This window comes from Dermacentor variabilis, chromosome 2 (genome assembly GCF_050947875.1).
Source record: "Dermacentor variabilis isolate Ectoservices chromosome 2, ASM5094787v1, whole genome shotgun sequence".
Lineage (NCBI taxonomy): Eukaryota > Metazoa > Arthropoda > Arachnida > Ixodida > Ixodidae > Dermacentor > Dermacentor variabilis.
This window is the reverse complement of record NC_134569.1, coordinates 36,514,612-36,536,504: the sequence shown is the minus strand read 5'-3', so window position 1 is coordinate 36,536,504 and position 21,893 is coordinate 36,514,612. Positions and strand designations below refer to the sequence as shown.

General features: G+C 49.0%; 1 protein-coding gene across 1 annotated transcript; it reads right to left on the bottom strand.

Annotated features, from left to right (window-relative positions):
* Window positions 1-16,483: 16,483 nt before the first annotated feature.
* LOC142570822 (uncharacterized) lies at window positions 16,484-17,389 on the bottom strand. The gene has a single exon (XM_075679139.1). It carries the CDS (start codon window positions 17,387-17,389, stop codon window positions 16,484-16,486), a length of 906 nt encoding a protein of 301 aa, XP_075535254.1.
* Window positions 17,390-21,893: the final 4,504 nt, after the last annotated feature.

Below are 21,893 nucleotides of genomic sequence, written 5' to 3'. Positions count from 1 at the left end.
TAAAGGAAACTTCAGCATTTCGTCTCCACTGTGCTAACTTTTTTATATTTATCCGTACAGCACCTAACACGTTAGGCGTCGTCACTTCCTACATTGAGTAAAGTTCTCCTCGGAGAGCACAGACAGTAAAGCTGTCGCTGCGGTACTTGTGTGCATTCATTCACAAACTTTACTCGAACAAGCAAGAGTGGTTTCCAGCAGCGCTATGCAAGAGAGACACTCTGTGAGCCCGTCTAAGCTATCTGTAAACGTAGCACATCTGCTCCGTCAACGATGAAGAGCAAACTTTATCGGAGTTCATAGCTATGATCTGGCCGCAAAAAGCAGAACTCAAAGAGTTGAGAAAGCGGATGAACCTAGCTGACACGCGTATGTGATTGTCACTGTTTGCAGCACAAAATAGGCGCTCGAATCGTATTCCCTTCAAGTGCGCGGAATGTCGCAGTTTAAGGAACACGAAGAAAAGTAATATTTTATATTCAACTGAAGTTAAACTTCAGGTAACAGTCATAAAATGTAAGAAAGAAAGTACACGGTAGCACAAAAAAATACTATTCGCATTTTTAAACATTTCCGCGTTAGTCTCGACACAGCTCATCTAGTCATTCTGTTCGTCGGTTTGCGTTAGACAGCTGCAGGTTTCAGAATTACCGCGCGTAGTCCACAGGCAACGTACAAAGTGTGAAAACCTTCACGCAGATCAAGACTAAAAACTTCTTCTGTTGTCCTGTACAGTCCAATTTTCTCATCCGTCAGTCGAGAAAAAAAAACGAGTATATAGTTAGGCGAGAGCAGCGAACTTGGAAAAAAGCAACAAAAGTCGTTCCGAACAAGGCAAACGCTGTAGACGGTGAGGCAAGTTAGGAGCACAAGACGAGGTGGTCTCGGTAATAAAAAACGAAAAAAAAAACAAAATATAGAACAGCAACGAAAGTTTCGCATTCGCAACGAAGGACACGGAAAGCTCACCCGTAACCATAAATATTAAATCCGCAATCTATGACGGGCCGGAGGGATAAAGATCACAACACAACCGCAATTCTCAGAGAAAATCGTGGAACACCGCGCGGGAAAGGAAAATGCGGTGTCTCGTCTCTCTTCGCGCTCGGTGAGACGCCCAGTCGCATTATCCTACGCGGCAGGAAACAGACGCATTCGACCGGTGTCTTTCACATGCGGCAGTGGGCGGACTCTCGTGCATAAAACAGGTGCTTGCGCAAGATACAGTGTCGCGAATCTGGTGTATATCTTGATAACAATGGAAAGGTCATTCCATATAGCCACACATGTACACAGAGATGAGTTGGGTCATGCTTTAATTGAGAGCTCGAAAAAGTACATTCATTCATTCATTCATTCATTCATTCATTCATTCATTCATTCATTCATTCATTCATTCATGTCCTGATGCCCATTCATTAGAAAAGAATTTTCACAAAATTGATCGGTAACCGCAGTGGAGATATTGTAACATCCATATTTTCGTATCCGAAAAGATGGTATTGAGACCGCTGCACTACTCCCACTCTTTAGTCGACAACAGCTACTCAGTTACCGCTATCAATAGCAGTGTTCCAAACGTTGCCATAGACGGCAAAGTAGACGGCTAAGCGGACAGCAGCCATCTCGTTCCAATTCTAACGAAGACGCCAAAGTTGACAGCTTCGGGAAGACAGCACGAAGTCAAAAACGATACAGGCTACTTTCCTGTCCAAACAAGATGGCGGCTAAGCAGAACGTTTGGAAACTCGACGGGAAGGTCGCCTGCGCAAAAGAAAACGCAGACCCGCTTTCATGTGCCCTTAGTGTAAGTCACATCATGTTTTTCTAAGGTTCGCATGCGCAAAGACCTAAAATACAGAAACAATGTTTGCTTTTCTCAACTTTTTCTCGTCACCGCGAGGCGGCGTCACGTCGCAGAAGCGTCTTCTATACGTTTTCCAGACGGTTCGACACGCGTTCCTTTACTTGGCCTAGAAGCCGTCTCGGCTGTCTCCTTAGCTGTCTACGTAGACTGTCTCCGACGCTAGCCAGAATTGTAACACACCCAATGACTTTCAAGTCAACGTGTGCCCGACCTATGAGACAGACAAGTAGAGCTACAATGATATTCGGAATCGCCTATTGCAAAAGAGTGGTCACAGGAGCGGGACGCTCCTCATCGGCACGTTCGTGACCTGCGGCTCCACGTGTTATGCTATATAGCTGCTATAGCGGTCGGACGTAAGTCCTTGGCCGCAGTACTGTAACGAATATATCGCAGTTCTATTCGTGTAGCTCCTCGACAGCAGCCCTAACGTCTTCCCACCTTTGTTGTCACAAGAAGCAACCTTTCCTGAGTGGCGCATTATAAAAATAGACAAGAGAAGGAAGGATGGTAAAATTCAATTCAATTTTGGGGTATTACGCGCCAAAACCTCGACCTGATTGTGAGGCACGCTGTAGTGGGGAACTCATCAATAATTTTGACCACATGAGTTTTCTTTTTTCTCGTAATTTTTTATGCGCATCCAATGTAAACAATACACGGGCGTTTTTGCATTTCGCCCCGATCGAAATGCGGCCGCTGCGGCCACGATTTGATACCGCAATTTCGTGTTCAGCAGCGCAACGCCATAGCCACTAAGTGACCATGGTGGGTGAGGGTGATAGGGAAATGTAATCCAACAAATTTAATTGTGCTAGGAGTCGCGCAGCCATTCTCACAACAGATCTCGCTGCAGGCAGTAAGAGAAAGCAGCCTACAACTGTGATACCACTTCAAACGATTGCGGAAGTGACTGGGCAATGAAAGACTGCTACTACAACCTGGTTTCTTGTTTTAAAAAAATGTGTCGGTTTGCACGAAGGTCGAGACATTCACAGCAATAGCAAGGTTTAGCATTGCGCTTGGACTTCTTGTTTTGGGGCCTCTGGGATTGAGCCACACATCATGGCTGCCCTGCATTTCAGGAATTTCTTATGGAATTCACCAGAATGCCCTGTTAAATTTGTATATTTGATTTTTATTTCTGTGTGCTTTTTAAATAATCATTACTGGTTCTTCCTACTACTGCTGCTTTCATTTTAATTTTTAATTTCACCTTTGCCCAGTACATACTCTAGAACAGCCCTGAAATTTTATTGGTGCTTATAGAGTGGAATAATCCGCCCATTTTAGGGACGATCCCCCGTAGTGGATATGAGCCATGAGTTGGACAACAACAACGACGACTCCTCGAACGGTGTCCTAACCAAACGCGGGTGCGACATATTAGTGCGACGCGGCACGCAAGCCAACTGCTGCTGGGCCAATGGATAGGCACCACCAAGTGCCTCACAGCGCTGGCGTCATGTGGAGTTGCTGGCGTCGCACTTCGATGGTGCACAAGATGAAACTGACGGGAAACCGTCGGAGATAACCAGTGCCCAGTGTAATGTATGGGCACTGTCACCCTTCGATCGATACTTCATTTATTTTTTGCTTTAATATTGGTGTGGCTTACAATCAAGTTAGCGGGAAGTTAGGCATCGTAAGTTGCCCCCGGTAACCTTGGTCGATGCCTCCTGATAGGTACGTGCCCAAATTTAAATGGCAACAACTTTCGTATTTCTTGTGTGTATGTGTCGTCACATTTCCAACATTTCTTCTAAGATAAACCACTATACACTGTTGCGTTTCGCCTGCGACACGTGGTTTTGCCGGCGCGACTGCGGCGGGGCGGCAGACATTTTGGCCCGATCGTCGTCGCCGCAACGCTCCCCGCCAGGTGTTTCCAGGCGCGACTGCGGCGATGCGACCGCAAAGGATCACCCTCTCATTACAGTCATTGTGCCCGACCGGCAGCGCTACGACAGTGTGCTACGACATTGTGCTACGACATTGTGCTACGACAGCGCTACGACAGTGTGCTACGACATTGTGCTACGACATTGTGCTACGACAGCGCTACGACATTGTACGTTCACGTGCTCGTCTATTGAGGGGTTCCTTCTTGCCCTCAACTGCGAGAGTATAAAGACAGCTGCCCCCGGACGCCAAAAGGAGGGCTCCGATTTCTTCTGTTGAGTAAAGTGCTCTCCCGTCTCTCTTCTTCGGTCAACCTGACCGCCAACTCTTTGCGATGTTAAAATAAACAAGTTGTTTTGTTGTTACCAGTCGACTCATGCTTTGCCGGGACCTTCGGATGCTTCCAGTTGTACCCCAGGCCGCCAGGCCAACGCTACCCTTGGGGCTTGCGACCCAGGTACAACCACGGGCGTCAGCGCCGAGTTCCCAACAGATCGTACCAGCGGTGCGATCAAAACATCTGGTGGCAGCGGTGGGATCGCCTCCGACTTCAAACAACTGTCTGCCAGCGGTGAGATCGCGACAACGGAGGCCAGCAGCAAAGAGATGCAGTTGACTGTATGCTGAGCAGCTCATCGACGATCCGGGAGCAGTGCAACGAGCCCTGTGTGATGACTGGTTGCCTGCAGCGGAACGACTGCGCTGAACTCTTGGCTGCGAGGTTTGGTGAGTGCGGGACTTTCTTCTTCTGAGCTTTGCCAGGCTTTTGTTAGTGTTAGAAACAGAGCTGGTAATTGTGGTTGTCGTTGCTGCCGGGTTAGTTTGCGGCAAGACAATAGTAAGCAGTAGAGAAAGCAGCATTCAGAGCAGCCATGGATTTGAAGTCGTTGCGCAAACCGAAATTGTTGGAGCTTGCAAGAGAGTTGGGTCTGGATGTCTCGGACAAACTCAGAAAACCAGAACTGATAAAGGCTATTCTTGAGTTAGAGGCTGAGGATGACGAGCTGTCGGAATGCCTTGAGACCATTGAAGAAAGGGAGACTGCAAAAAGACAGGAGCGCGAACTTAAAGAACAAAAAGAGAAAGAAAAAGAAGAGCGCGACCGTCAACACGCTTTGGAAATGAAGCGTCTTGAGGTAGAGATGGAACGCGCTCGTAATGGAAGTCAGGCACACGGTCCAGGAGAACGCGTATTGTTCAAAATGACTGACCTGATGCGGCCGTTTAAGCTTGGAGAGGACATTGGTTTGTTCCTGGTTAACTTCGAGCGAACGTGCGAGAAGCAGGGGTTCTCTCGGGAAACGTGGCCACAGCGCTTGCTCACTTTGTTACCCGGCGAGGCGGCCGACGTAGTCGCTCGCTTGGATAGAGAGGAGGCAGAGGATTTCGACAAAGTAAAATCAAGTCTGCTAAAAAAGTACCGGCTGTCTGCGGAGGCGTTCCGTCGGAAGTTTCGGGAAAATGAGAAAGGCAAAAGTGAGTCATATACAGAGTTTGCGTATAGGCTTATGTCAAACATGCAGGAGTGGCTCAAAGAAGAGAAAGCGTTTGGTGACCACGATAAAGTTCTGCAGTGCTTCGGGCTAGAACAGTTTTATAGTCGGTTACCGGAGAACGTGCGATACTGGGTCTTGGATAGGCCAGACGTTTGTACGGTGGCTAAAGCCGCTGAGCTAGCCGAGGAGTTTGTGACGCGTCGGGCTCGCGGAGCTAAGGACGGTCAAAAGGGTGAATTTGGCTCGAAGTTTGAGAGGCCGAAATTCACGCCCATGAGATTAAAGGGGGACACGCGTAGTGAGGATGCGAGTGAAAGCAGTCCGACCAAACGTAAAGAGACGGCGGCAGCCAAACGCAGAAAGCGGTTCGAGATGAGGCGAGCGCGCGTTTGTTATACGTGCCAGAAGCCGGGTCACTTTTCGGCGCAGTGTCTGGAAACAACACCAAAAGTTGTGTTTTTTTCAATAGGCAGCACTGACGAGAACATGAAGCTTCTCGAGCCTTACATGCGAGACCTCCTCGTGAACGGGAAAGAGTGCCGAGTGCTTCGCGATTCCGCAGCTACGATGGATGTAGTTCACCCGTCTTACGTAGAACCCCATATGTTCACGGGCGAGTGCGCATGGATCAAGCAAGCCGTGGAAGCTCATAGCGTGTGTCTGCCAGTAGCAAAAGTGCTTATCGAAGGACCTTTCGGAGCACTTGAGACGGAGGCGGCAGTGTCATCTATGCTGCCACCCCAGTACCCGTACCTATTTTCAAACAGGTCCGATCACCTCCTGCGCGAGAAGGGGCTTTTGTTTGGTGAAGCTAGTGTTCAGGCCTTAACCAGATCGAAGGTTCGGGAGCTCGCTGCAAAGGCGGTAGTTGCGGGGCCGACGTTATCAAACAACGAAAAAGGGTCAGAGGCGCAGCAAGCTGATATTCAGAGCACGCCCGAACTGAATAAACTTGAGTCTGTAACGTTAAAGGCGCCAGATACTGGAGAGGAAACGCCCGACACGGGAAAGTTAGAAGAGCTATCTACTGATTTGCTCATCGCGCCTACGTCAGACGGACTTGATAGGTTGCTAAAAGTCAGCCGGTCGGCTTTGATAGCCGAGCAAAAAAAGGATGGCAGCCTGGAAAACGTGCGCTGCAATGTCAAAGAAGGTATCGCCAGGAAAACTGCGCGGTTTGTGGAAAGAGGTGGAGTCCTGTACCGGAAGTATCTAGACCGCCGAGGAGTGGAGTTCGATCAGCTGATCGTGCCTCAATGCTATCGTCAGGATCTGTTGCGCTTGTCACACGGGGGTTCGTGGTCCGGACACCTAGGAGTTAAGAAAACTAAGGACCGTCTCTTGCAAGAGTACTATTGGCCAGGGTGTTTTCGGGACGCAGACCATTTCGTGAGGACATGTGACACCTGTCAGCGGGTGGGCAAACCAGGGGACAAATCAAGGGCGCCGTTGAAATTGGTACCTATCATTACGGAGCCTTTTAGACGGCTCGTTATTGATACAGTGGGACCTCTGCCGGTAACAGCCACGGGGTACAGACACATTTTGACTGTGATCTGCCCAGCGACAAAGTTCCCTGAAGCAGTGCCGCTTAAAGAACTCAGCTCAGTTGAGATAGTTAATGCACTACTGTCCATATTTGCGCGAGTTGGTTTTCCTGCAGAAATTCAATCAGATCAGGGCACAGTGTTTACTAGCGCTTTGACGACAACTTTTCTCGAAAGGTGTGGGGTAAAGCTGTTACACAGCTCAGTGTACCACCCACAGTCGAATTCCGTTGAGAAGCTCCACTCCGTCATGAAGCGCGTGTTGAGAGCCTTGTGTTTTGAACATCGAACTGACTGGGAGCTGTGTCTGCCTGGGGTGATGTTTGCTTTAAGGACCGCGCCGCATGCGGCTACGGGGTTTTCGCCAGCTGAACTGGTGTACGGTCGCTCGCTTCGGTCTCCGCTTCGCATGCTTCGAGAATCATGGGAAGGCAGGGGCGACGACCCAGTCGTGGTGGAGTACGTACTTAAGCTCCTCGAACGCTTAAGAAGGGCACAGGAGTTGTCAGGTGAAGCAATGACAAAGGCCCAGCAGAGGGCCAAGGTTTATTATGATCGGACAGCCAGGGCTCGTCGTTTTGAGGTGGGCGATGAGGTCATGATATTGCGCCCATCGCTAAACAACAAACTAGACGTGCAGTGGGAGGGCCCAGCACGAATTGTTCAGAAACTGTCGGACGTTAACTACGTGGTAAGTCTGCCAGGAAAGCGGAAAGCACAGCAAGTTTACCACTGTAATCTGCTCAAACCTTATAGACAAAGGGAAGCAGTGGTGTGCATGATGGTAAACGTTCCTGAAGAGCTTCCGGTCGCGCTTCCGGGACTAGGCTCAGTGACGAACAGGGAAGACACCGGTCAAGTCATTAGTGACCTTATCAGTAAAGCACCGCTGTCGCCCGAGCGGAAAACCGAACTACACCAGCTCTTACAAGAGTTTCAAGGTCTGTTCTCTGAGAGGCCTGGTAGGACTTCTGTACTTACTCATGATATAGAACTTACCTCCCCAGAGCCAGTACGATCCAAGGCGTATCGGGTGTCACCCCGCCAGAGCGATATTATGGAGGCTGAGGTAAAGAAAATGCTACAGCTCGGTGTTATTGAGGCAGGTGAGAGTGATTATACCTCCCCTTTGATTTTAGTTGAGGTACCGGGCAAGGAACCTCGTCCTTGCGTCGACTACCGCAGGCTTAATTCCATCACTAAGGATCAAATTTATCCGATCCCTAACATCGAGGAGCGCCTTGAGAAAGTTAGTAGCGCTCAGTTTATTTCCACCCTAGATCTTGTCAGGGGTTATTGGCAGGTTCCACTTACAGAAGAGGCTAGTAGGTATGCGGCGTTCATTTCACCAATGGGAACATTCCGTCCTAAAGTGTTGAGTTTTGGTTTGAAGAACGCGCCATACTGTTTTTCAAGCCTCATGGATAAAGTGTTGCGGGGACAGCAAGAATTCGCTTTACCGTATCTAGACGACGTAGCGATATTCTCCGCATCCTGGTCTGAGCATATGACACACTTGCGGGCAGTGCTAACCCGCCTGCGCGAAGCGGGCTTGACAGTAAAGGCTCCTAAGTGCCAGTTAGCACAGGCCGAGGTTGTCTACCTCGGTCACGTGATTGGTCAGGGTCGTCGCCGCCCCTCTGAGATAAAAGTGGCCGCTGTGCGAGACTTTCCGCAACCGCGCACAAAGACCGATATTCGGTCGTTCTTGGGTGTCGCCGGCTACTATCAGAGGTACATCCCTAGGTACTCTGATATCGCGGCTCCCCTGACGGATGCTCTAAGAAAGACAGAGCCTCAAACAGTCGTCTGGGACGAGACAAAGGAAAGAGCTTTTTGCGCCCTAAAGAGTGCCCTAACAAGCCAGCCTGTGCTACGATCGCCAGACTATACAACAGGGTTCATTGTTCAGTGCGATGCTAGTGAGCGAGGCATGGGCGTTGTACTGTGCCAACGGGAAAATGGAGAAGTAGAACACCCCGTCCTGTATGCTAGTCGTAAGCTGACCAGTCGTGAGCAGGCGTATAGCGCCACCGAGAAAGAGTGTGCGTGTCTCGTGTGGGCCGTTCAGAAATTGTCATGCTATCTAGCCGGCTCGAGGTTTATCATTGAGACGGATCACTGCCCTCTCCAATGGCTGCAGACCATCTCTCCCAAAAATGGCCGCCTCCTGCGCTGGAGCCTCGCTTTACAACAATATTCCTTTGAGGTGCGTTACAAAAAGGGGAGTCTCAACGGTAACGCCGATGGCTTAAGTCGAAGCCCCTAACGTGGGAATCAGCCTCAAAATTGTTGGTTACTGATGTTTTTCTTCTTGAGGCAGGATTTTTTTTAACATATTGCTTTTGTTTAGTGTTTCAAAGTGATGATATGCTTTCTAGTGCAATTTTCCAATTTGTGGACGCGTTCTGAGTGATGCTAGACTACTGTAAGGAACTAGGCAGTGGTATAAAAAGGGGAAAGAGCCTGGCAGGGCTTAGTGAGGGTTGTGCCGTGCTTGCTGACTGAGCGGTTGAGTTTCAGTGTAGTTCTAACGCTTGCCGGGAACGAGAGCAAAAATGTGAACTCTCCCGAAGTCACTTTGCAGTGTCCCGTGCGAACCTGAACGAGAGAACGAGGCCTTCTCTGTGCGCTGCGCTCAAGAAACGTCGAGGGACGCCCGACTTCGGTTATGAGCATCATCGAGCGACATCCCTCCGGACAGCGGATGCAGTCCCCTGTCCATCGGGATCTCCTTTCCCCGGCGGGGCGGTCTGTTGCGTTTCGCCTGCGACACGTGGTTTTGCCGGCGCGACTGCGGCGGGGCGGCAGACATTTTGGCCCGATCGTCGTCGCCGCAACGCTCCCCGCCAGGTGTTTCCAGGCGCGACTGCGGCGATGCGACCGCAAAGGATCACCCTCTCATTACAGTCATTGTGCCCGACCGGCAGCGCTACGACAGTGTGCTACGACATTGTGCTACGACATTGTGCTGCGACAGCGCTACGACAGTGTGCTACGACATTGTGCTACGACATTGTGCTACGACAGCGCTACGACATTGTACGTTCACGTGCTCGTCTATTGAGGGGTTCCTTCTTGCCCTCAACTGCGAGAGTATAAAGACAGCTGCCCCCGGACGCCAAAAGGAGGGCTCCGATTTCTTCTGTTGAGTAAAGTGCTCTCCCGTCTCTCTTCTTCGGTCAACCTGACCGCCAACTCTTTGCGATGTTAAAATAAACAAGTTGTTTTGTTGTTACCAGTCGACTCATGCTTTGCCGGGACCTTCGGATGCTTCCAGTTGTACCCCAGGCCGCCAGACCAACGCTACCCTTGGGGCTTGCGACCCAGGTACAACCACGGGCGTCAGCGCCGAGTTCCCAACAGATCGTACCAGCGGTGCGATCAAAACAACACCAACAAGGCCAACATCAAGACCTGTCCAAGCATATTTGTCTTGCTCAATTAACTACCTCGTACTCCCTATAGCAGTGTTTTCTCAACCTGCGTGCAATGGCAGAAGTGCATTAAATGATATTCCTTCGGGGGGGGGTCTTCCTCGTTTGAGAAATTGACTTCCCACGCACGTTCCTGAAGCTACTTTATTGCCACAAAGCGTTCGCTTCAGATTGTTTTGTCATTGTTTAATCATGTCTGTTATTTGTGGAGGCGGCAAGGACACAATGGTGTCAAAATTTTCCAATTTGATCCATATCAATCAATCAATCAGACACATTTTTGTAAGAAAGCTTCAGCTTTCTAGGTTTGAAAGGGATAAAACAAGCCGTTCATCTCGCATTCCTATTGCCGTGGGCGTTATCGCAGAGATAGAACACGTTGGAAAGCACAGGAAAAAGGAGGACGACGGCTTGTTCTTGCAGTCGCTCTACTCTCGATCACAGCACTTCTCGGCAGCCGTGCAACAGTCACTACAACTTAAATCACTCTCTGAGGCACCTATCACTCCCTGCGCGCGAACGCTAGAGACTGCCTATTTTATGTGTCAGATTTCTTTCAGCCCAAGTGGTTAAGGTCACAATGTTTCGTAAATAAAAAATAAAAAAGAGAGAGATAGAAAAGCTCTAACGCCAAGGTAATATGTCAGCTTGCACGACTACAATATCCTCTTAGAGGACAGCAATGTTTCACGCTAAATCAAAATTGCCGGCGCATCCATCCTTTGTAGACTATTGGAGACGTCAAATCGATTAGCTATCTATCTTATGATGGGTGGGTATTTGGTGTAATGGTGCACTGGCTACGTATGCCATTAGCACAGGCACATAGTCAGTGGTGTATTCTCAGTGGTACATTCCCAGTGAACCAAGTTGTCGCCAGATAGATTCATTGCAGAACGGCACATAACCAGTGGCGCATACCCAGTGTCATATGCCCAAAAATCTAAGTCTGATGTTTTACATGCCAAAGCCCACGATATCATTATGAAGCACGGGTTAATTTTAACCACCTGGGGATCTTTACCGCACCCCCAGTGCACGGGACACGGGAGGTCTTGCATTTCGAACCCACCGAAATGCGGCTGCCGCGGCCGGGATTCGATCCTGCAACCTCGGCTCAGCCGCGCAACGCCATAGCGACCAAGCCACCACGGCAGGTGTCACATACCCAGTGAACCAAGTTGGCCTAATGGTTGGTTTCGATCCCGGTTTCCTTGGCACAGCAGCTTGATTAGACCATAGACTACCCAGAGACCCAAGTAGGCTTGAAAGCGCTTAACGGAGGACAAACAAACATAACGCAAACTGGGTAAGTACCCAAAGAATGCTAATCAAATTAACATATGTTTTGTCAGCCATGGCGGCAACAAGAAATCAAATTCATGTTGTTGTTGTTTTTTAATTTTTGTGCGCAAACAAACAGGGACGAAGAAGAGGAGCAACACAAGGACGAGCGCTTTCTAACAACTGGTTTTATTTTCGAAGAACCAACTTTTCTTTAGCGAATACAAATGTAGGATTCTGTGGTGAAACGTATCTACAGGCAAGAGAGAGAGAGAGATAAAACTTTATTATGTCCTTCATGGGGTTCAGGGGTGGCGGGGGTCGGGAGACTGACCCCCAATCCCCCCCTTCCTCAGACGGTGGCCAGTCCTTGCTTTCTGGCGGCGTCTTCGGCCAACCGGACGGCCCAGAACTGCTCATCTGGGTCCAAGCTGAGCAGCAATGTCTCCCACTGCTCGGCCGTAGTTATGATGCGTGTGTTAGTGCGGGAGGGTGTTGGTGGGTGAGGCTTTGGGGCATTGCCAGATAATATGATCGAGGTCAGCGCGGGCCTCGCACGCTTTGCAGAGTGGGGAGTATGCATCGGGGTACATGCGGTTGTAAAGCACGGGGTTTGGAAAAGTTCGTGTCTGAAGGAGTCGCCAAATGGTGGATTGAGACTTATTCAGTGTTTTGTGTGTTGTGGGGTAGCGTAACCGCTCTCTGCGGTAGTGCAGAATTTCTCTGAACGTGACCATTCGGTCCCACGCGTGACCGCGATGCAGAACAGAGGGCTGGTCGGGATCGGAAAACGCAGGAGAAGGATGATGAGCCCGGTATGCGAGAGCTCCGGCGTCATCGTGGGGCGGCTTCGTTTCCAGCCAGACCCTAGTGACCAGGGGCCCAGATGATCTGCACGCGGCGTTGCCTTGAGGGAGGAGTGCCAGAGAGAATCTTCTGCGCTTGGGGTGCTATCAGTCCTCTCGTGTAGTTACGAATGGCCGTTTTTGAATCGCTGGTGATGCAGTGTGCATTGATAGCCGCGTAGGCCAAAGCGATGGCCGTTTCTTCTCCTACTTCGGGTTGCGTGGTGAATATTGATGCAGCCGCGGCGAGGCAGTACTGCGAACCCGCGACTGCGACGACCACCATGGCGTTTTGTTTGGGGTATTCTGTTGTGTCCACGTAGGTTACGTCAGCGACTTGGTTGTAGCGCTTTTGTAGTTGTTTAGCTCTTTCTGCACGTCGCTCCGGATTGTGTTCAGGGTGCATATTGCGAGGTATGGGCGGGATAACTAGCTGAGCACGAATATTTGGAGGGATGGGTATTTTTGTTCCGAATTGGGTGGTGTAGGTTAAGTCTAGGGTGCCTAGAATGTGCCTGCCCGTGGTGGAATTGGCGAGTCATTCGTATTGGCTAATACGCTGCACTTCAATAAGCTCGTCTATGGTGTTATGAATGCCGAGGGCGTCCAGTTTCTCGTTAGAGATGGTGATGGGAAGATGTAGGGCTTGTTTATAGGCTCTCTTGATCATGGTATTGAGTTTGAGCTTGTCAGTTGCATTGAGGCTAATGTACGGGGCGACATAGGTGATCCTGCTCAGGGCGTAGGCGGTTACCAGGAGTATAAGGTTGCTTTCTTTCATGCCGTGATGTCGATTTCCGAAGCGTGCAATGAGGCGAGTGGTTTGGTGTACATGATTATTTAATTGCTTGAGTATCTCCGTGTTTCTGCCATTTTGTTGGATGCGTAAGCCAATGATACGAATGCTAGGTACAGTAGGTATGCGTTGCTGGTGCACATGGAGTTCTATCTCGAGTAGGTGAGGATCTGGACGTCGACCTCCCCAATTAGGCTTGTACAGAAGGAGCTCCGATTTCTGTGGGGAGCACGCCAGGCCGCGTGTTTCTACGTATGCAACGACCTTGTAGATGGCTTGCTGCAGCGTGTCTTGGATGCCCCCATCGCTGCCTCCGGTGACCCACAGGGTGATATCGTCTGCGTAGAGGCTATGCTTGAGATTGGGGATGCTAGCTAATGCAGGCGGTGTCCGAGCAAGGCTACGTTAAACAGAAAAGGGGAAAGGGAGAAAAGGCGTGCCTTTGCTGCCGAAGTGAATAATTGGCGACTGCAACCCTCCGATGGTAATGGTGGCCGTGCGACCTGTAGGAAAATTCTTCACATAGTTTTATGTTCGATGTCCAACCTGGAGTTGTGCCAGTTGGTTCAGTATGGCCTCATGCGTGATGTTATCGAAGGCCTTGGTTAGCTCTAGCCCCAAGATGGCTCTTCTGTCCAGCCTGGAGCTTTTGTCACCATCGATAATTTGGTGCTTGAGCTGAATCATGATATCTTGAGCAGAAAATTTCGGCCGGAAGCCAACCATGGTATTGGGGAAGAGGTCGTTGTCGTTCATATGTCTGTGTAAGCGTGTGGGGATTACGTGTTCAAGGACCTTTCCGACACATGAAGTGAGGGAGATAGGGCGGAGGTTTTCGAGTAGGAGGCGCTTCCCGGGTTCGGGAATCATAATAATTTTGGCTTCTTTCCATTGTGAGGGGAGGTTTCCAGTTTCCCAGTATGCGTTAAACTAAGCTTTGAGGTCTAGTATAGAATCCTCATCTAGGTTGCGAAGCGTTTTATTAGTAATGCCATCAGGTCCCGGGGCCGAGTTAGGGCGGAGTGCGAGGATGGCTTCTCGTACTTCTGCTGTTGGTATGGGCGCGTCCAGGTGGTCTATAGCGGTGCCTGTGTATGCTGGAGCGGGTGTAGTAGGTTGAGGTCCTATGTATCGGTCTATCAGCTCTTGAAGAACTTGTGCGTCCGTGCCCGGATGGGTGTGAATAATTGTTTGCAAGTTGTGCTGTTGTGTGTTCTTGCTGTTGGCCGGATCGAGGAGGCAACGGAGGATATTCCACGTTTTGGGCAGGTTTGGTTGCCGCTCCATGCTGTCGCATGTGCTGTGCCAATTTTGATGAGTAAGTTGTTGTGCATAGTCTTCTATGTGAAGGGTGAGAGTACTAATATGTTTCCTGAGCGTTCGGTCGAGCTTGTTGTGTTTGTATCCGCGTTGCAGACTGGCGAGAGCTTCCCACATGTGCAGTAACTTGCTATCTGCCTCCTGCAGATTGGCTTCCTCAGGCACCAATTTAGTGGCTTCGCTCGCGTCTTGCAGCAAGGATGGGACCCAATCTTCGAAAGGGGGTTGGGTACCCGAGAAAGAGGTGAGGGCTCTGGCCTGCCGGAAAGCGTCCCAGCTCGTTGTGCGGAGTTGACGGCCCTTAGTCTTTCGCGGGCCCACTCGAACTGTTGTTTGGATTAAATAGTGGTCATGCCCAAGTTGTCTTGTGTGTTGATCCAGTCTGCTTGTGGAATTAGTTTTGCGAATGTCAAGTCCGGAGTAGTGTCTCTGCTAACGCTGTTTCCCATACGAGTGGGACAAGTTGGATCCGTGACAAGAGTAAGACCTAGATTCTGTCCGTCAAGCCATAGTTGTCTTCCCTTTCGGTGGTCCATTGGGTATCCGCATGCCACCGCAGGGGCGTTTAGGTCCCCTGCGATGAGCAGAGGGGCTCCCCTAGCTACTTGATCTCCTTTGGTGAAAAGTCGTAGAAACCTATGTTGTTGTTTGGGGCTGCTGTACACATTGAGGATGAAGAGGCTCTGTTGTTTGCGCCTTGCAGACGAGATGATCTCCAGGAAAATGTGGGCTGCGCTATCAATGCCTGTGTGATGCTGTATAACCGGAATGTTTCGCTTAACTAGCGTGGTTACTTGGGGCCTGCGGTTGTCATCGCAAACTGCGGTGTATGCCACGTATCCCGACAGCTTAGCTGCTTCTACGGTCTCTTGTAATGCGATAACATCGGGGGAAGTATGTGGTGCGAGAGAGGTAATGTATTGCACTAAGTGTGCTCGTTCTCGCCGGAAGCCCCGGCAGTTCCACTGCCAAATGCAGTAGGTAACACGTTCTGGATTACTCGCAGCCAGCTTTGTCGGGACGCGAGTACGGCTTCTTTAGGGGACCTGCTCTGGGACGGAGTAGGGTGTTTTCCAATTCTGTCAAACGGGCGTTGTGATTTTGAGCCAGAGTCGCGACCATGTCTTGAAGCACTTTGCGTGTGTCGTCCGTGTTTTCCTGTCGCTGTTGTTCTCTTGCCACAAAGGCTTGCTCAATTCTGGGCAGTAGTAGCGTTTCTAGTTTCGCAGTAAGGAGGTTGTCCATTGCGTGTTCGAGAGCCTTTGCAATGGAGGCGTCGAGCAATGTGGCAAGCTTACAGTCTAATGCTTCGTTGAGGTTGCGTTCTATCCGCTGTTGCAGCTCAGTGAGGGCCTCACAGTTGACATTTCGTTCTGAAGTGTATGCTGGTGTTGCCGCTTTTGAGATTGGTTCGAGAGCTTTGCGTTTGTGCGGGGCTGGTTGTTGGGTGGTTTGCGGGCAATCTATTGCAGGGACAGGAAGGATGTCTGGATTTGATGGTAAGTGTTTGGTTTGTGTGTCTGCAAGTTGTGATTTGAGCTTAGCGTTTTCTGTCTTGAGGTCTTGTATCTCCGCACGTAAGGATCGGAGCTCCTGCATGAAGCTGTGCACGGTAGCGTCACTAACTGTGTTCACTGGGGTTGCTATAGGTTGTGTGGTGTTTCATGTGTGGGAGGCAATGCTGGCCCAGCTTACCTTGGGGGGTGCGTCTTGCACTTTAACTGTGGTCGTTCTAAGGCTTGCGTTTCCTTGCTGCTGCGGCGGTGTTGAATCCGGTCCACTCTTGGAGTGACTGCGTCCTTGTGACTGACTGCGACCTCGGGAGCGGCTGCGTCCACGAGACTAACTGCGTCCTCGTGAGTTGCTGCGTTCGGGAGCCTTTGGTTGTGGTGTCGACTTCGGTGTTGGAAGAGCTGAGTCTCCATTTGCAGAAGTCGATGGCCCCGTCTCCTGGTCCGCTCCTTGCTGTCCCAGTCGTAGGTGTTCCCATCATCGTTGGGGTAGGAGGTGTGGTGTCTGGAAGCGGCGATGGCAGGACTTATCACCAGTCGGGTGGTCTCTGCCGCAGAGCGCGCAGCAAGGGTGACAGGGGTGATCAGCCGGCGAATTTACTGTGTCACAGCTCTTGCATTTCTTCTGGGTTGGAGTGGGGCATACATCGGCCCTGTGGCCGACGTTCCCGCTGACGTCGCAGACCTCGATGCGCTTCTTATGTAGATAGCATTTGTATTCTGCTCCGCAGTAGTAGACATGGTACGGTACTTGCTTTCCGTCGAATACGATGAGCACTGAATTAGTATTGCCCATGCGTCGCGCCTGCAGGATCGTAGGGTTCTTCTTGTAAACGAGACTGTTGCTAATGTCTTCTTCCGTGTCATATGAAGGGATGTTATGTATGACTCCTTTGGCTGGGTTCTCCGGTGGTGTGACGTATGCTGTGGTAGCGTAGCAGTATGCTCCGATGGGGAGACTGCGGTTGCGGCAGTATTTTTCGGCGTTATACATGATTGGCGTGCTAACTACAATGACGTTATTATCCGTGCATGAGCGGTAAATGTCGTCCTCTGCTTCTTTGGTTGTAATGCCCGTAATCTGCAGTATTAAGTCGCGTATCTGTGCGTCTCCTAGTTTGAACACGTTGAAACCATCTCTTGGGCGTATGACGATCTTGATATCGTTCTTCGGAAGTCGTGGTTGCCGTGGTGCGCGTGGGCGTACTGCGGACTGCTGGGTACTCTCGGTGCGTGCGCTTGCTGTTGCACGGAGGGATCCGTGTATGAGTAGGGATGATGCCTGCGTAGTCTGTCGTTGCTTACGGTGGCTGACAAGCCACCCTGCTTCAACGGTAACTTCTTCGGGGGCTATTTCCGTGCCTTCAACCTCCACTACCTCCATAATGAGGGGAGCGGCTGCGCTTACTTGATCTCACGGGGATGCGAGTCGTTGGACGAAGTCCCCGGGAGCCGGGACTGCGACAGCGACGCCGTGCGCCTTCGTAGCTGCGGCGTACCTGTTTCTCGGCCAGATGGAGCAGCTGAAGATCTTGTTAGGGTTAGCAATCTTGTGGTCGTAGAAACCCTTGTCCTGGGTCCTTGGCGTCAGGACTGGTCTTGATCGGTAGCTGACCACTTCCGGAAACTGGTTCCGACGTTAGTTTGGGCCCAGCGGTGATTGTGATTTTACCCGATGCACACACCCCTACAGGCAAGGGGTGTGTGCATCGGGTAAAAGGTAGCTCCCATCCTTAGTAGCATTTTGGGGGGAAGCATAGACAGAGAGCTGGCAAAAGATTTAGAAGGTGCAATATATACGGTATACAGATATGTCGATGACTACTTGTTTTTAGGCTGTCATGTAGACAAGGGTGCTTTCAGGAATAGGATAGTAGAAGCCTTTAAATCTGGGGGCAAGGGCTTGGCATTTACTTCGGAAGTACCGGTAGATAATAAGCTAGTTTCTTGATGTCAAGCTAGAATTTCTACCGGAAAATGTATGTTGGTCATTCTCGCCCCGGGCTGGAAAACCGCTAATGAACTATACCTCAAACCATTCCAGGCTTGTGAAGAATGGGATAGTCATTTCGTGTTTCCTGTCAGCGTTGATGAAATCATGTCCCCCCAATGTAAACATTGCATTTCTTGAGCAAGTCGATCGGTTGAGAAAGGCTTGGAACCCACTCGCTGTGATGCTGGCGTCATGCGCTGGACTAATAAAAAAACTTAAACAGGATAAAGAACAATGCAAAAGAAATCAAAGGCAGAAGGATTTAGCTTCCAAGGTTCAGTAATTCCTTATGTTCACGGCCTTTCACACAGACTTAAAAGGGTGGCTGGGAGTTACGAAGTAAAAGTGGTGTTTTCCGCAAAAAACAAAATAGGTAGTGTGTATTCTAGGGTTAAAAATAAATTCGAAAGAAAGGATGATGCAAAGAAAGAATGTAGCGTTAAACATTCACGTAACAACCAATTTGTTGATTGCGCGAAGAACGTTGTTTATCAGATTCCTATGACGTGTGGTCATGTGTACGTAGGGCAGACTTCAATCTGCATTAACACGAGGCTAAGGGAACACTTATCTAGTCTGACTGATCGCCCTGGTACGCATTTGGCAATGCATTGTCAAGAACATGATTGCTCACCTTGTCTTGGTAGCACCGACATTTTGTATAGGCATAAGAATCAAAGCGCGAGAGAAATTGTAAAAAGCACTGGATTGAAAAACAAAAGGAAGAATGCATCAGCCATCCTTCTGTTTCATTGCTGGATAACGAAAATTCGCTCCTGTCATCATATCTTTAGCGCATTTTCATCGTAAGTGCTTGTTTCATGCGCCTTAATTGCTGTTTTTATGTTGACTGGGTGGCTTTGGTCCATGGCATTTTATCACAAGTGTTGTTATATGCACTATAGGCGTGCTCTGTAGACTAGATCGAGCAGATCTGTGGGTATTTAAGCAGGTGGTTCTTCGAAAATAAAACCAGTTGTTAGAAAGCGCTCGTCCCTGTGTTGCTCCTCTTCTTCGTCCCTGTTTGTTTGCGCACAAAAAGTTTTCTAAAAAATGAATCTGTTCTAACTAGACCGACTGGCAGTTATGTTTAAGAAAGCAAATGTGCTCCCGAAAAACAAACGGAACGCGTTTTCCAAATCCCAAGTGTGATGAACGTGTCACCGCGCTTGTCCTTGTCACTTGGCTACGTTTAACCTTCCCGCTGTACACTTAAGATTATAAATCACTAACTTGCCAAATCAGCCGCCCACTAAGTTACGTTCTCCAACCTACCAAACTAACACGAAAAGTGAACGGTCCCATATGCATAAAGATTATTTGATCACTAAAAAAAAAAGAACTGTTGCAGTAGTCACAACATACGTTTTCTGCTCTTAGTTTTCCTTATAATATTTTCTCACCCTGTACTCACTGACATGGGCAACCTAACCGGCCGCTCAGAAGAGGTGCTCATACACAGGTTCTTCCTTGTGAAAAGTTCCAGAGCGCTGAGAAAAACAAGGTTAAACAGCAATTATTTGTATTTCCTTTCTTTATGTTTGAGCTCTTTTATCCCACGAAGAAAAAAATGCTGATTAGCCCGTGATACGACGTTCCGCTAAGCAGCTCTCCGTCATCTCTCTTTGACCTCCCTTAGGCACCACAAGAGAAAAGCATAAAAAAAACACGTAAAACTGAATAATAAAGACGAATTCTCTTATAATCTACGTACAAATAGAAACACAGCCGACCGCGGGCAAACATGGAGATCTCTGTGGATTGCGGTTTATGAATATTAACCGGCTTGTTAGCTGCAAACATAGAAGCGAGGGAGGACAGGGCTCTGTTTTTTCTCTTTTTTTCTCATTAATTGAGTTATCCTTTAACCGGTCTAATGGCGGACGATCGAAGATGATCTGCATCGTGAAAGAGGGAGGGAAAAAGCAACGTTTAAAAAGAAAAAGCCATGAGGACATGCAAGGAATAAAAAACACAAAAAGTGAACCTAAATAATCTGCACATTTCTGAAAATAAATCGCGATTTCCCAGGCAGCCGCGCCTCATGTACTCGCTTAAACCGAATATTTAAAGCGTCGGCACGAGCTTGAAGCGATTGTCAGGGCATAGGATCGCGGTTGTTTACGCCTCCATTAGCAGCGACCCGTGATTTTCACTACAAATATGCGTTATGGGAGACACGAACGTATCGGCGGAGTCGTGGAGAGTCAATACATTTTCGCAGCGCCTGAGAAATGTCAGATAAGGCTGCGAAAATTACAGTTGGTTTATTCTTCTCGCAGAGCACGTTGGATGTTCCTGGACTGTCGGCAAATGCTGTGCTGCAGCTCAGCAGGTTGTTCTTTCACGACCTTCGTTCATCGACTTCCTATTCGCAAAAGGCAGGTCATCGTGTCGTTCCCAGGCCCCACAAAAGCTTTTGCAAAATCCTTTTCAGCCATCAACGGGCTCAACTCATGTCTGTAGTGATCCTCCTCTTTTTGTGCGCGAAGGGATGTGTGGTGATGTGTTTATTCCTCTCTCTCCCCTGGTTGTTGTTGTTGTGGTGGTGGTTGTGGTGACGACGACGACGACAATGATGATGATGATGATGATGACTTCTTAGCTCCGACGTGGATTTCCCCTTTCAAAGGTTTTAGCAAATGTAGTGAGAAAAACTACAGCTGTTACATGATGGGAAACAGCTTTCATGCACTCAACAATGTTAACACGAACACTGACACGCGACAGCTCTAAATGCACAGGGTTTCCCAACTATCATGCACCAATAGTTAAAAATGTGTAAATGCCACCTGGCTGGACAGAAGCAAGGCAATATTGTTTGCCGTCGCTTGAAGGTACGCAGAGTACTTTCTTTCTGCATCCCGCCTAACGACGTAATCAGTCTTAATTAATTAATCAACTTGTCAAATATAATCATTCGATGAAAATTGTCAGTGAAAAAATTGTACAGCAACATGAAAATTTCTTATATAGCTTTCTGTAGCTCAACACCTGTTACATAAAAGTGTTTTTCCGAGCGTGATCCTGGCCGATGAATAGAGGGGCTGCGGAGGAAGCACGTATTCTGCGAAGTTAATTGACTGGTGGACATAATTGTTATTTCTCTCTTCCTCTCTCTCTTTCTCTTCCGAGCGTAAAAGCATCCCGCGAATGCACTCAAGGTGCCTCGAGTGGCCACTCGCACGGCAATTTCGGCACTGGCATAGTGGTATTTGATTTCTTTGAAGCAATGACCCTCTCGTGTGTACCATTAAAGCTGTTTTTATTCAGGAGCATACATACACGTTGTCTTGCTCAATAGTGCAACGCAAATTAAACAGTAACTACACTGAAGACCATTTGCAAGATATATTGACAAAAGCGATTGCGGCGCTGGCCAGTGTGACTGACAAATTGAGCGAGAAGGCGAATTCATCGTCTTTTTTGTTGGAGTGACTCGGCTCATCTTTGAAAAGAATCACTAGAAGGCACGTTTACTCACGTACAATATTTAGTTGCAATGAATTGAAAGCTACAGGGGCGGAGCTCCTGCCCATGTGTCACTGGGCCAAATAGTTCGGCAGAGTTTGACAGGGCTTCCTGTTCCATTGCTTCTCAAGGAACTCTGAATCAAGGCATACAATACGTGGAATAGTGACAAATACAGGACAGTAAAGGGCACTTTCTTTCTTTCTTTCTTTCCTCATTCTCTGATTTATTTAAGACAATATTCATATTGTCTTACTTTGGTTTCTTTATTCTCTAAAAGCAGATACTCAATCAACACAGCTTGTTATTTGCGACGGTTTCAGATTTACCAAAACGCGGACGAGTATAATGTAAAAAAAGGAATGTAACACTGGGATACTGTATTGTCGGTCTTATTTTATTATAAATGCTGCAGTGAGTAAGA